General features: G+C 49.6%; 1 protein-coding gene across 2 annotated transcripts in view; it reads right to left on the bottom strand.

The window, feature by feature from the left end:
- Positions 1–14243, bottom strand: part of LOC140425196 (ATP-dependent translocase ABCB1-like) — a 176845-nt gene that overhangs the window by 41881 nt on the left and 120721 nt on the right. For both annotated transcript variants that reach the window (XM_072509206.1, XM_072509205.1), the window contains 6 exons: positions 12501–12584; positions 9726–9929; positions 6939–7039; positions 5242–5382; positions 4011–4167; positions 1053–1250 (listed from right to left, as the gene is read on the bottom strand). In XM_072509206.1, the coding sequence (XP_072365307.1) occupies positions 1053–1250; positions 4011–4167; positions 5242–5382; positions 6939–7039; positions 9726–9929; positions 12501–12584 (885 nt within the window). The remainder of the gene's footprint in view (positions 1–1052; positions 1251–4010; positions 4168–5241; positions 5383–6938; positions 7040–9725; positions 9930–12500; positions 12585–14243) is intronic.

The raw sequence follows: 14243 nt of genomic DNA, 5'->3' as shown, positions 1-14243 counted from the left end.
TAGAGAGACATGACAAGATTACTAAGAGCCAAGGATCTGTGGTCCGGCAGAACTCACACGATGATGACGATGATATTCTACAACAAAGTAGACAAAGAATTAGACATAGAATTTACAGTGCAGAAAGAGGTCAGTCGGCCCATCGAGTCGACACTGGCTCTTGGAAAGAGCACCTTACACAAGCCCACACCTCCACCCAATCCCAATAACCCAGTAATCCCACCAAACACTAAGGGCAATTTTGGACACTAAGAGCAGTTTAGCATGGCCAATCCACCTAACCTGCACATCTTTGGACTGTGGGAGGAAACCGGAGCACCCGGAGGAAACCCACGCAGACACGGGGAGAAAGTGCAGACACCGCAGTGACCCAAGCCGGGAATCGAACCTGGAACCCTGGAGCTGTGAAGCAATTGTGCTACCCACTGTGCTACCGTGCTGCCCTTTACTAAATACATCGGGCGTGATTCTGCCCTACCCAGCAGGCCGGGCGGTCCCGGCGGACCGAAGGACCTCTGCTTGCCGGCGCGAGTTGGCGCATGCGCAGGGGGGTTCATCTCCGTGTTGGCCATCGCAGAGGAATAGCAGCCGATGCGGAGGAATAGAGTGCCCCCACGGCACAGGCCCACCCTCGGATTGGTGGGCCCCGATCGTGGGCCAGGCCACCTCCCGGGACCAGATCCCTCCGCGTCCCCCCCCCCCCCCCCACCCCCAAGGACCCCAGAGGCCGCCCGCACAGCCAGGTCCCGCCGGTACGTACCTCCTCTAATTTACGCCGGCGGAACCGGCCGTAAACGGGCAGCCACTCGGCCCATCGCGGGCCGGAGAATCGCCGGGGGGGGGGGGCGCTGCCAGTGGCCTCCCATTCCCGCCCCAGCCAAATTCCCGGCGCCAGAGAATTCGGCAGCCGGCAGGGGCGGGATCACGCCACCCCCCGGCGATTCTCCGACCCGGCAGTGGGTCGGAGAATCCCGCCCCTGATTCTAATTTTGTGCTCCAATACACAAGAATGGATTTCTTCAGGCATCCCTTTTATTTAAAACAAGTCTTACCACTTCTCCTTTCAGTGGATCATAGAATCTTTCTATGAGCTGCACAGCGGTGCTTTTACCACATCCGCTGCTGCCAACCAGTGCTAAAGTCTGAGCTTTTCCAACCTTGACTGATAGTTTCTCGAGCACTGTTATATCTGGACGACTCTGATATCTGAAGTGAACGTTGGAGAACTTTAAGTTACCATTAAATTTGTCCTGTGATAAAACAAATGAAATGGCAAGATGATTTCAGCAGTGAAGTTGCCTGTTGCAATGATTACTTCCGTGTTATGGGTTTAAATAATGTAAGTACACATGCACATCAAGATGCTTGCTGATTCTTCAGGAACATGCTCAGGTTACTGACCCACCATTCTTTACTGGAACATCAACTCCAATGTCTAATTAAAATGCATATTCATAACAGGCAGGATTATTGAAATACAAAATTTCAATAATTTAGAAATATTGGAAAATTAGAAATATTGGAATAAATCACTTGAAATATCTGGCTATCCAAGGTTCCTTAGACAGCACCTTCCAAACTCATAGCCACGACCATCTAGAAGGTCAAGGGCAGTAGATACAGGGCAACATCACTACCTGGAGGTTCCCCTCCAAGTCACTCATCATCCTGGCTTGGAAATATATTGCTGTTTCTTCATTGTCGCTGGGTCAAAATCCTGGAATTACTTTTTTAAAGGGCACCCCAATCTCAAAGTTAAAGAAAAGGCCTCTGTCCATCGCCGGCTTGGGGCTTCAATGTCTGCACACCGCACCGCACCCCTCCCCCAAACATAATGGGAATTCCCCCACTAATGGGGTTCCACAGTGGTCCAGCCCGGCACCATCCTGGCCCGCCCATGGCCGTGCCAACCTGGCAGTGCCAAGGTGCCAGGACACTGCCCAGCCATGTCCCACACCACCCAAGGGCCGTACTCACCAACGAGCCCCCAGCATGGTCATCACAACTGATTGCCATTTTTGGCAACCAGTAGTGATTCCCACCGGCATTCCGTCACGCCGGTGATGGGGGAAACATCTAACAACCTCAGAAGCAAAGGCGTTAAGCTTTTTAAGAATATTAAAATGCAGGGGCTGTTTAGCACAGGGCTAAATCGCTGGCTTTGAAAGCAGACAAAGGCAGGCCAGCAGCACGGTTCAATTCCCGTACCAGCCTCCCCGAACAGGCGCCGGAATGTGGCGACTAGGGGCTTTTCACAGTAACTTCATTTGAAGCCTACTTGTGACAATAAGCGATTTTCATTTTCATTTGAATTCATGGTAATCAGGTTCACGTCCCTTCTGGGTGTGAATCTGATTAGGTCGCCGGTGGAAGTTGGGGAAGATCTCATACTGAGATCTCATCACTGTAAATCCCGTTATGGCCCCCTCGTGAGAGTTAGCAACTATAACGGGATTTGCGCCTGCGCAAACGGGCCCAAAAAATCGTGGCACATGGCTGCCATCACAAAGATAAAATGACCGGACATGAATGTGAATCCATGTAGGGATTCCTAAATGTCCAGCCACTGGACCCCAGGGATAAAAGATCTGGGGTTAAAAGGTCCCACTGCACCTGTTTTCTGGTGCGGTACTCTCCCGTCGGCAGCGGGATCCTCTTTCCCGCCAGCTGGCCAATGGGGTTTTCCATTGTGGACACTCCCACGCCGTCGGGAAATCCGTGGGCATGAGTACGCTGCCGGCGAAAGGGAGGATCACGCTGACGGAAAATCCAGCCCCTGGATTTCCATGGAATTTGATGGAAAACCCATCCATTACACCCGTGTAACCAAATGAAAATGAAATCTGATCACGTAAGCATCAGTGGAACCCTACGAGATAGGGGGCGAGATTCTCCGACCCCCGCCGGGTCGGAGAATCTCGCCCCCTATCTCGTAGGGTTCCACTGATGCTTACGTGATCAGATTTCATTTGGGTGTGAATCTGATTAGGTCGCCGGTGGAAGTTGGGGAAGATCTCATACTGAGATCTCATCACTGTAAATCCCGTTATGGCCCCCTCGTGAGAGATAGCAACAATAACGGGATTTGCGCCGGGTCGGAGAATCGCAGGGGGCTGGCGTGAATCCCGCCCCCGCCGGTTGCCGAATTCTCCGGCACCGGATATTCGGCGGGGGCGGGAATCGCGCCGCGCCGGTTGGCGGGCCCCCCCGCGCGATTCTCTGGTTTGGATGGGCTGAAGTCCTGCCGCTAAACTGCCTGTCCCGCCGGCGTAGATTAAACCACCTACCTTACCGGCGGGACAAAGCGGCGCGGGCGGGCTCCGGGGTCCTGGGGCTGCCCCCACGGTGGCCTGGCCCGCGATCGGGGCCCACCGATCCGCGGGCGGGCCTGTGCCGTGGGGGCACTCTTTCCCTTCCGCCTCCGCCACGGTCTCCACCATGGCGGAGGCGGAAGAGACTCTCTCCACTGCGCATGTGCGGGAATGCCGTCGGCGCCCGCTAACGCTCCCGCGCATGCGTTGCCCGGAGATGTCATTTCCACGCCAGCTGGCGGGGCACCAAAGGCCTTTTCCGCCAGCTGGCGGGGCGGAAATCCGTCCGGCGCCGGCCTAGCCCCTTAAGGTTGGGGCTCGGCCCCCCAAGATGCGGAGCATTGCGCACCTTTGGGGCGGCGCAATGCCCGACTGATTTGCGCCGTTTTGGGCGCCAGTCGGCAGACATCGCGCTGTTTCCGGAGAATTTCGTTCATGGAGTTTGAAATTGAAAATCGGCACCAGTGTCCTTCTTAATCACATAACAAGAAAACAAAGAGTATGATCATTCCAGAAAGATAAACACCGAACAGCAATCAACCAAAATGGCAGTGATGATACATATATATATATAAATACACAAAAAAGAATAAAATTGTTTGCAAACATTAAGCCTTGATATTATCAAAATTTTAGCTTCATTCTTAGATCTTAAAGCTTATTTATTTTTAGTTTACTCCTTGTATTTAAAATACTCACCAGTGTCAGCCCATCGGTTCCGTAGCTGTCTATAATTGGCACACGCTCGAAGAGAGCAAACAGGTTCATTGCAGCAACTTTGGCCTTGGCATAATCAGGAGCAAAAGAACTGGTTTGTCCAATTGCCACAGCACCATACACAATAGCATTAAAAACACTGTGGAATGAGGGTTTAGAAAATAATATTAACCCTGGTATATTATACAAATTACCATTATATTAAATTATTCAATCAGATAAGGTTGGCAGATAGATGAATATTTATTTTGGTTCACAAAAACCTTTAGAACTGTCTTCTGGCCCACCACTACAGAAATGTACTGCTTGAATCATGTGCCAGTTCCTTCCCCTTCAGACATCATGCCCTAAGAGGTCCTGGTTATGCTTGACCAAGTATTAAAGCCGTTTGCTGTTGTCTTCTGCAGTATGGCTGACCAGTAAACACTCCTGCTGTCCACCACCTGCCCTCAGACAGGCTGATAATCTACCTGTTTGGCTACATTATGAGTGGCCATCACATCCTGAAATGGGACTTGAACCCAGATCTTCTGACCCAGAGGTAGGAATACTACCACTGCACCACAAGACCTCCCTCAAGTGCCAGTACAAGTACTGTAATATGAAGGTCAGTATAAAATGACTCAATATAAAATTAATCCCACCTTGATGGTACTCAGAAATTCCAATACAGACAAATCTGGGGCAAAATTCTCCCGAAACGGCGCGATGTCCGCCGACTGGCGCCGCAAACGGTGCCAATCAGACGGGCATCGCGCCGACCCAAAGGTGCGGAATGCTCCGCATCTTTGGGGGCCGAGCCCCAACATTGAGGGGCTAGGCCGACGCCGGAGGAATTTCCGCCCCGCCAGCTGGCGGAAACGGCCTTTGTTGCCCCGCCAACCGGCGCGGCCCGATTCCTGCCCCCGCCGAATATCCGGTGCCGGAGACTTCGGCAACCGGCGGGGGCGGGATTCACGGCAGCCAATGGCCATTCTCCGACTCGCTGGGGGGTCGGAGAATGACGCCCCTGGTTCAAGCTCCAATAATTTAGGAAAATCATATTTAGTCCAAATTAACGAGTATCATTTTTCATTCTCTCTCCAGCACATCTTATGCAACTCACACAGTTGATCAGAAGCATGAACTATGACCTGGACAAGCATCAATTAATTATTAGAAATCACAATGAATTATCCTAATAGATTTAAGGTAAAGTATTTATGTTACTTACAGGAAAACACCTTCCACATCCATTGCATTTATTGCTATCAGGTATGCACCAAATCGAAAACTAGCTGCATAGCTGAAGTACTGGACAGCCTGGCTCAATGCAAAAGCACTACCATAGACCTGGGATTTCTTTTTAGCATTTCTGCAATACATGGACAATATCATGTTACAATAAATCCAGAACAAAGTTACATGGTGGACATTTAATTCAGATTTTCTAGTCCAGACCATACCAACAAATTTACCATGATTGAGGCAGAACTTATGTTAGTACTCAGATTTAATTGGATAGGTGGACAAAGGAAAATATTGAAGGTCTATCCAGTGGCATAGTGATCACACTGCTGCCTCACACGACAGGGACCCGGGTTCGATTCTGGCCTCGTCTGCCGGTCTGTATGGAATTTGCATTTTCTCCCCGTGTCTGTGTTGGTTTCCTCTGAGTTCTCCAGTTTCCTCCCACTGTCCAAAGACGTGCAGGTTAGGTGGATTGGCGGGGAGTACCCGATTATTTTCCGGGGCCAGGACCGAACCCGGGTCCTCAGCGCCGTGAGGCAGAAGTGCTAACCACTGCACACCACGCCATCCCAACTTGATGCCATCTATCACAATTTAACAGGTGAGTGTTCCTTTTAATTAGATTACACTGTGTTCTGAAATCGATTCTCGATGTTGTCTGAAACCATCGTACAAAGGAAGCAAAAGTGCTGAAAAACAAGATTTTGAAGCTGTGTGCCCACGCCGGCGTGGGAACGGTGGCATTTTACAACAGAAAAATGGCGTAAATCGGCACCAATCCTCCTTTTGGTTGGGGGCTAGCATCAAGGGAGCGAAGAGCACCCGGCGCCCCCCTTGGCCGGCTCGTGCGCCCCGGACCACCTTCCCAAAGTGCCCCCAGCCCCTGGCAAAGTCCTCCCTGTCTGCGGATCGGCCCTCCCCCGACTGTGGCGGTGCTGGACTGAGTCCGCAGCCGCTACACCGAGTTCTCGACGGATGGGACCATGAGAGACCCACGCCCCGGGAACTCGGCCGGTCGGGGGCGGAGCATCGGGGGGAGGGGGCCTCAGGCAATGACCTGAAACCGTCGATACTTCACGCGGCCACTGTCCGAGTACGCCGCTTTGGATGGGGCGGAGGATCGCGAAAGTGATCGGTTTGGTCGTAAACTTTGATTCTCCAGCCGATTGCCAAACGCGATTTCAGCGCTGCCGACAGGAGAATCCCACGCATGATTTTTTTGACACCTTATTGTTGTTTGTTTTATACTGTTCAGATTTCTTTTCTGAAGGTGTACAATCCAAATTATACTTGTGCACCAATACTGGCAACAGTATGAAATTGCCCGATATTGTGGCATATATTGTAACCACAAAAACAATTGGTGCTCCCAATTTATTTAAGAGCTCAATGAGTACCAAAACAGAAAATATTATGTAATTTTTTATTGTCTCATTAAGTGCAGACATAGGCTTAGGCTTATGCTCATTTATGCCATCATAACTTGCTTGGATGGGACTGAAATATATTAAGTTAAAGGCTTTCAGTTATAAACTGTGCGCTTTAATGAGCATGGATTCTCACTGAGTCTCTTGCAAATCCGCTGTCTTCGATCCCAGAGAATTCAATAAAAATGATGAGTATTTTAAATGAAAGGACAGTTCAGAATTCATTTTCATGGCTACGTCTCGATTTACACACCTATATGGCAGCTCTAGATTTTCATCGTACATTTTTTCAAATGTCGGTTCTACAGTTAGAGAAACAACAGTCCGGATATTTTCCACAGCTTCTGTTGCTAACTTTAAGTTAAAAGAAAAATATAGATTAAGCATTGTTATGGTGCCAAGTCTTCATTGCAATGCACTGTCATTCGTAACTTCTTTACAAAATTGGTCCCTAATCTGCATGTTAATTTGGAGAACCCGTTTGCTCCTTTTTTTGATGATTCCCTTTTTGCTCAGCAACACCTCTGCTCCCTGCACTATTTCTCGATGAGCATCCAATGTAGTAATTTGTATATCTGCTGGTATGTAAAGGGTTAACAACTGTATCATAGTGCTAGACAACCAGCAGATGGCAGCACCAGATCCATGTATATAAACTGAACTCTGAGGTTCTTCCTGCCTCTTCGTATCAGGAGTGACTAGATAGCAGAGTGGTAGAGAGATAGCTTAGTTGGCACGTCTAGTTAAACATTATTTATGCTTCTTCTTATGTACTTAATCATCAGTTATAGATGTAGAAAATGAACTAACTCATTGATATTTATATTTGTTATTCATTAAATGTTATTTGCTTAATTTTAAGACTGATAGTTTTACTGAACTACAACCATCAGACCATTCTGGAAATAAGCAAAAGAGTAACAACATATTACAATCACGTAATATGACATCCAAATCTCAGTAACATCATTCGTCCAGTTCCCAGAGGGACATATAAATGAGTATATGTGCTTCATTGCAAATTTCTCCCCTTGTTCTGACGTGGGAAGCTGCAAACTATTTGCTTGTCATTGGAATGTTAGAATGTTTCCAAGGAGAGAACAGCAAGTACGACCTTGTGTCCTACAACAAATTGTACAATATCCCTCCTATTTGTCGTGATCAAAGAAATATTTTAAATGCATTGAAGGATGTGAAAAATAGTAGGTGAAAAAAATTTCTGCAAATTATAATCATGCTTATGGTACTAACGGAGTATTCAAGGGACGGTTCTCAGCATACCAATTTCAAAAATAGCTTTGCAATGAAAAAGATGTCACGAACATTTTAGTTCAAAATCTGGGGCATCATTCTCCGACCCCCCCGCCGGGTCGGAGAATGGCCGTTGGCCGCCGTGAATCCCCCCACCGAAGTCGCCGGTACCGGAGATTGGGCGGGGGCGGGAATCGGGCCGCGCCGGTTGGCGGGACCCCCCGCTGGATTCTCCGGCCCGGATGGGCCGAAGTCCCGCCCAGAAATTGCCTGTCCGCCGGCGTAAATCAAACCTGGTATTTACCGGCGGGACCAGGCGGCGTGGGCGGGCTCCGTGGTCCTGGGGCGATCTGACCCCAGGGGGTGCCCCCACGGAGGCCTGGCCCGCGATCGGGGCCCACCGATCCGCGGGCGGGCCTGTGCCGTGGGGGCACTCTTTCCCTTCAGGCTCCGCTACGGCCTCCACCATGGCGGAGGCGGAAGAGACTCTCCCCACTGCGCATGCGCGGGAAACTGACAGCGGCTGCTGACGCTCCCGCGCATGCGCCGGGAAACTGACAGCGGCCGCTGACGCTCCCGCGCATGCGCCGCATTTCCGCGCCAGCTGACGGGGCAACAAACGCCATTTCCGCCAGCTAGGCCGCCAAAGATGCGGAGCATTCCGCGCCTTTGGGCCGGCGCGATGCCCGTCTGATTGGCACCGTTTTTGGCACCAGTCGGCGGACATCACGCCGTTGGGGGAGAGTTTCGCCCCTGGTGTGGTGTTTGAGGTGGCATGTTCATGCAATGACTGGACTGATAGAGGATCATTTTAAATTTCTGTGCTTCCAGGAAGGATCCTAGTCCATGGGCAGCACGGTAGCACAAGTGAGCACCGTGGCTTCACAGCGCCAGGGTCCCAGGTTCGATTCCCTGCTGGGTCACTGTCTGCGCGGAGTCTGCACGCTCGCCCCGTGTCTGCGTGGGTTTCCTCCGGGTGATCCGGTTTCCTCCCACAGTCCAAAGATGTGCGGGTTAGGTGGATTGGCCATGATAAATTGCCCTTAGTGACCAAAAAAGGTTAGGAGGGTGTGGTGAACCACGTATTGCTACTATATATATATTTACCGTTGTTCATTAGTCGCCCTACTGTTATCCACCACTGTATATATGTTCACTGTTGTTCTTATTCACTGTTACTTACTGTTGTTGTGGTGGTGCTTCTGTTGGTGCCGCCTGTGGCTCCGCCCCTCGGGGGAGGTATATAATTGGCAGACCTTTGGCCAGCTCTCAGTGTGGGAGCAGCAGCAGGCTGGCATACTTCTTAGCTTATTAAAACCACTGTTCTCTTCTACAACTCAACTCGTGTGAATTGATGGTGAATCAGACGGGTTATTGGGTTATGGAGATAGGGTGGAAGTGAGGGCTTAAGGGGTCGGTCCAGACTCAGTGGGCTGAATGGCCTCCTTCTGCACTGTATGTTCTATTTCAAAAATTATTCTTTAATTATTCATTTTAATGGTCAGTAAGCCACTTAATGTGTGCTTACAAACTTCACATATGCACTTTCAGCTGCCACCGGAAGTGTGTATGCATAAAATGAGCCATTTGCGAGTCTGTCTGTACATACGTGTGTGTGTGTGTGTGTGTGTGTGTGAGCGAAATCGATGCAAGTGGAATAGAAATGTTGCCCAATTTTTAAAAATATTTAAAACTAAATAAAAAACTATTTCTTCCCACGTATACTACTTTTCAAAACTGATAAAAATGAGCAGGACTATTGAGATAAATCAAAAGGTGTTGACTTTACCTTACCAGCTGCTTCAAGTTCATTTTTATCACGACTTGTGTATCCTGTCAGAGATTTCATTTCAACCACCCCGGCCACAGCAAGAATGGGCACTATTGCTAGGACCAACAGGCTCATTTGCCATCCAAATATGAATGAAATAATAACTGCAGTTCCCATGCTTGCAACATTTTGTGCTATTAGTCCTAGTCTTGAGCCTACAGTCTGGAATGAAATGAAAATAGATACGAGGTTTAGCTAATTATAATCTCAGTTTTAAAATAAACAAATGAGAGAAAGTGAGCAGTGTCAGGACGTGACGTCTATCCTGAACACTGTTTCTGCCTTTTTCCTCCTGTTACTTTGTTGTATCTTTCCCTTCCCTCAAAACGTCCTGAAGGATCTTTCACTTCCGCCATTCCTTTGGGATGCTGTTTTAATCTTTCCCACTTTCTGCTCGGTACCCTGATTTCCATCTTGAATTGGGAACCCCCACAAGTGTGGAACACTCAACACTTTCCAGGCTTTTGATTTCAATTAGATATAGTGCAGAAAAGTAAGATGATCAACTCCGCCATGTTACTGTTGGGCTAGCAAGATTGAAGATTATCCCCCTTTCCCCTCACAGTTCCTCAGAAAATTTCACCATCGTGATAACATGAGGATTTAATTCTTTGTGGATTCTTCTGCTCATGTGCCGTAACTTTGGTAGACGTTCAACAAAATTCCTGTTCCCATATGAGTAGAGCAGGAGAGCTCCCTCAGCAATTCACTCACTCCCTCCCCCCAGTGACTCCCCAAAGCAGAGCAATGGAATTTGAACGTCTACTCCCCTGTCTCTATTCAGCAGCACTGGGAAGGGACTGACAATGGGTTTCTTTATTTAAAATCAGGAAATGGTGTACTAAGTAGGGACATCTAAATAAATAAATAAACTATTTTGAGCTGTTGGGATTTATTACATACTGCATATGGCATTGGAGAAACAGAACATAGAACATAGTGCAGAAGGAGGCCATTCAGCCCACCGAGTCTGCACCGGCCCACTTAAGCCTCGCTTCCACCCTATCCCCGTAACCCAATAACCCCTCCTAACCTTTTTTGGTCACTAAGGGCAATTTATCATGGCCAATCCACCTAACCTGCACGTTTTTGGACCGTGGGAGGAAACCGGAGCACCCGGAGGAAACCCACGCAGACACGGGGAGAACGTGCAGACTCCGCTCAGACAGTGACCCAGCGGGGAATTGAACCTGGGACCCTGGCGCTGTGAAGCCACAGTGCTATCCACTTGTGCTACCGTGCTGCCCATAATGAAATGATATGGAGCTGGCAAAACAGAAGTGCAAGAGATGGGAAACGGCTTAGGCCCTGGATAGAGAGGTTGGGTCCAGATCTCCTGCAGCCATTGATGGGAGGGCAGGAACACCTTACCCAAAGTGTCAAGAATGGAGTCTTATAATGGGATTTTGCAGCGGGAACAAATGATTTGAACATGAGGATCAGGATTTTGAAGTCACTGTATTAAGACGTGGGAGGTTAGCAAAGTCCAGCAAGAACAGGGGCGAAAGTGACAGGGGATTAATAAGATCCAGTTTAGTTCGATTCATACAGCAGACATTTATATGAGTGCCAGTTTCAAAGCATAGACTTTACAGTGCAGAAGGAGGCCATTCGGCCCATCGAATCTGCACCGGCCCTTGGAAAGAGCACCCCACTTAAGCCCGCATCTCCACCCTATCCCCATAAACCAGTAACCCCACCTAACCATTTTTTTTTGGACACTGAGGGCAATTTATCATGGCCAATCCACCTAACCTGCACATCTTTGGAGTGTGGGAGGAAGCCGGAGCAGCTAGAGGAAACCCACGCAGATACGGGGAGAACTTGCAGACTCCGCACGGACAGTGACCCAAGCTGGGAATCGAACCTGGGACCCTGGAGCTGCTGAAGCAACTGTGCTAACCACTATGCCGCCGTGCCACCCGCACCCTTTTACCTCGTGCTGCCCATAAATGCTATGGATTTAAGTGGTGTTGAATTTCCTTTTCACCCCACCACTCATAAATTTGCCGAAATTCCCCAGTGGCGGAATTCAAACATTTTCTCTTGCTGGCCAGGAAGTTACAACAGCAGCATGTGTACCCAAAGCCAAATGGACTGTAAAGACCAGGGCCCTGATATTTATGGAGAGGCAGAAGAACATGCCAAGGCCAGTGACGCAGAGGTTCGGCTGAACTATTCCACTTCCCAGCAGTCAGCTGGCCAAATTGAGATGATGTTTGGCTCCCTGTGAGAAAACCAATGGTGGAAGGTTGCATCCAGGGACCATTAGGGCAATCCTTCTGTGGCCTGGTGGGGCCAGGCGATTGGGGTGACCATCATGGGAAGGAGATGGTTGAAGGTTTGGACTTGGGGCAAGGGGAGAAGTCAGCTGCAATCACAGATAGAGAGATCATCGATGCTGGTGCAGACAGGTGGTTGGGGTGGAGGTCTGCATTCAGGGTAGGGGGAGACTGAAATACCACAATCAGCAGAGGGGGTGGGGGGGGGTCAAAGATTTCTTTGGGGGACTGGAGTTGCACATTTGCTCTACTTAGACCAAAAGTGCTACTTCCTTGTCAAATCTTCCTTGAAGTTATAAGATGATACTTGAAAACACTACTGTTATTAGATATCATCGCACATCCTACTCAGGAACCTGTAGGGGACATTTTTTAAGTTAATAATTTCAGAAACAGATAAAACATAGTAAATAGCGAACTTTGGAATGTATACGAAAGATACGTTACGCACTGTTTGGACTTGTGATGCCTCTGTAGCCAGTCTTGTAGTCAGGGCTCCAGTGCTGTTATTCTTATCATCAAACCAAGCAATCTCCTAGAGACAGAGTGAAGCATTGACCATGAATAAAATGGAGCAAGAGAATGAAACATACCAGAAACTTAGTTATTCGTGACTTGTGGATTGCTGCATACTTTTAGCTTTGGCTTTTGCTAAAAAACACACTATGAAAATAGATTGAATGGGCAAGCCCCAACAAAACGTGAATTTTCCAGCTGTTTCACTGCTTTAGATCAACGATCTGGATGTCCTTGCGTATGTGTTAACTTTCACCATATGGGTGCTCACAGCTAATGTAGAAAGGCCAATCTCTCTACAATACATCAACACATTCTTTTCATCAGTTTTATGGTGACTAACACTTTTTTTTGTGTAAATATTTTTATTGAACATTTTTAAATTTATATAGAAATACAAAAACATACACAAAAGCAAGAACAGCCACCAAACCCCCATCTAGCTCAAGGCCAGTCCCTCTGTAGGACCACCCTTCAGATCCTCACCACCTTCACTGCCCCTATAAATGACAAAATCATGCTTTCCATTACTACAAAGAACACCTTTGGTCGAAACACCGGCAGGCATTGAAACAGGAACAAGGGGCGTCATTCTCCGACCCCCCCAGCGGGTCGGAGAATGGCCGTTGGCCGCCGTGAATCCTGCCCCCGCCGGTTGCCGAAGTCTCCGGCACCGGATATTCGGCGGGGGCGGGAATCGGGCCGCGCCGGTTGGCGGGCCCCCCGCTGGATTCTCCGGCCCGGTTGGGCCGAAGTCCCGCCGATAAATTGCCTGTCCCGCCGGCGTGGATTAAACCACCTTTTGAACGGCGGGACAAGGCGGTGTGGGCGGGCTCCGGGGTCCTCTGACCCCAGGGGGTGCCCCCACGGTGGCCTGGCCCGCGATCAGGGCCCACCGATCCGCGGGCGGGCCTGTGCCGTGGGGGCACTCTTTCCCTTCCGCCTCCGCCACGGTCTCCACCATGGCGGAGGTGGAAGAGACTCCCTCCACTGCGCATGCGCGGGAAACTGTCAGCGGCCGCTGACGCTCCCGCGCATGCGCCGCCCCGAGATGTCATTTCCGCGCCAGCTGGCGGGGCAACAAAGGCCGTTTCCGCCAGCTGGTGGGGTGGAAATTCCTCCGGCGTCGGCCTAGCCCCTCAATGTTGGGGCTCAGCCTCCAAAGATGCGGAGCATTCCACACCTTTGGGGCGGCGCGATGCCCGTCTGATTGGCACCGTTTTGGGCACCAGTCGGCGGACATCGCGCGTTTCGGGAGAATTTCGCCCAAGAACCGTGGCAACATATTCATCTTCACCAATTGTACTCGCTAGCTGACAATGGGAGACGATCCCATCTCTGTAGGCCTACCTTCACCCTGCTCACCAAACTTTTAAATTTTAGCTTCCAAAGCTTCGCTTAATCTCTTGCCAGCTGTACTCCTAAGAACCTGAAATGCGAGTTTGTCAGCCTAAACGGCAACACCCTAATTAGTTCCCCTCCCCGGTGAAGTGACCGGAAAACATTCACTTTTGCACCAATTCAGTTTATACCCGGAAAAAGCTCCGAACAACTAGTATCCCATTATATCCCCCATCGTTGGGACCGTATCCATAACATACAGCAACAGGTCGCCGGCATACAGAGACACCCTCTGCTCCTCCTCCCCTCCCCTCTCCCCTGCTCATTATCCCCCTCC

Source organism: Scyliorhinus torazame, chromosome 6 (assembly GCF_047496885.1).
Source record: "Scyliorhinus torazame isolate Kashiwa2021f chromosome 6, sScyTor2.1, whole genome shotgun sequence".
Classification (NCBI taxonomy): Eukaryota; Metazoa; Chordata; class Chondrichthyes; order Carcharhiniformes; family Scyliorhinidae; genus Scyliorhinus; species Scyliorhinus torazame.
Note: the sequence above shows the minus strand (reverse complement) of the source record. Positions and strands in the feature narration are given on the sequence as shown.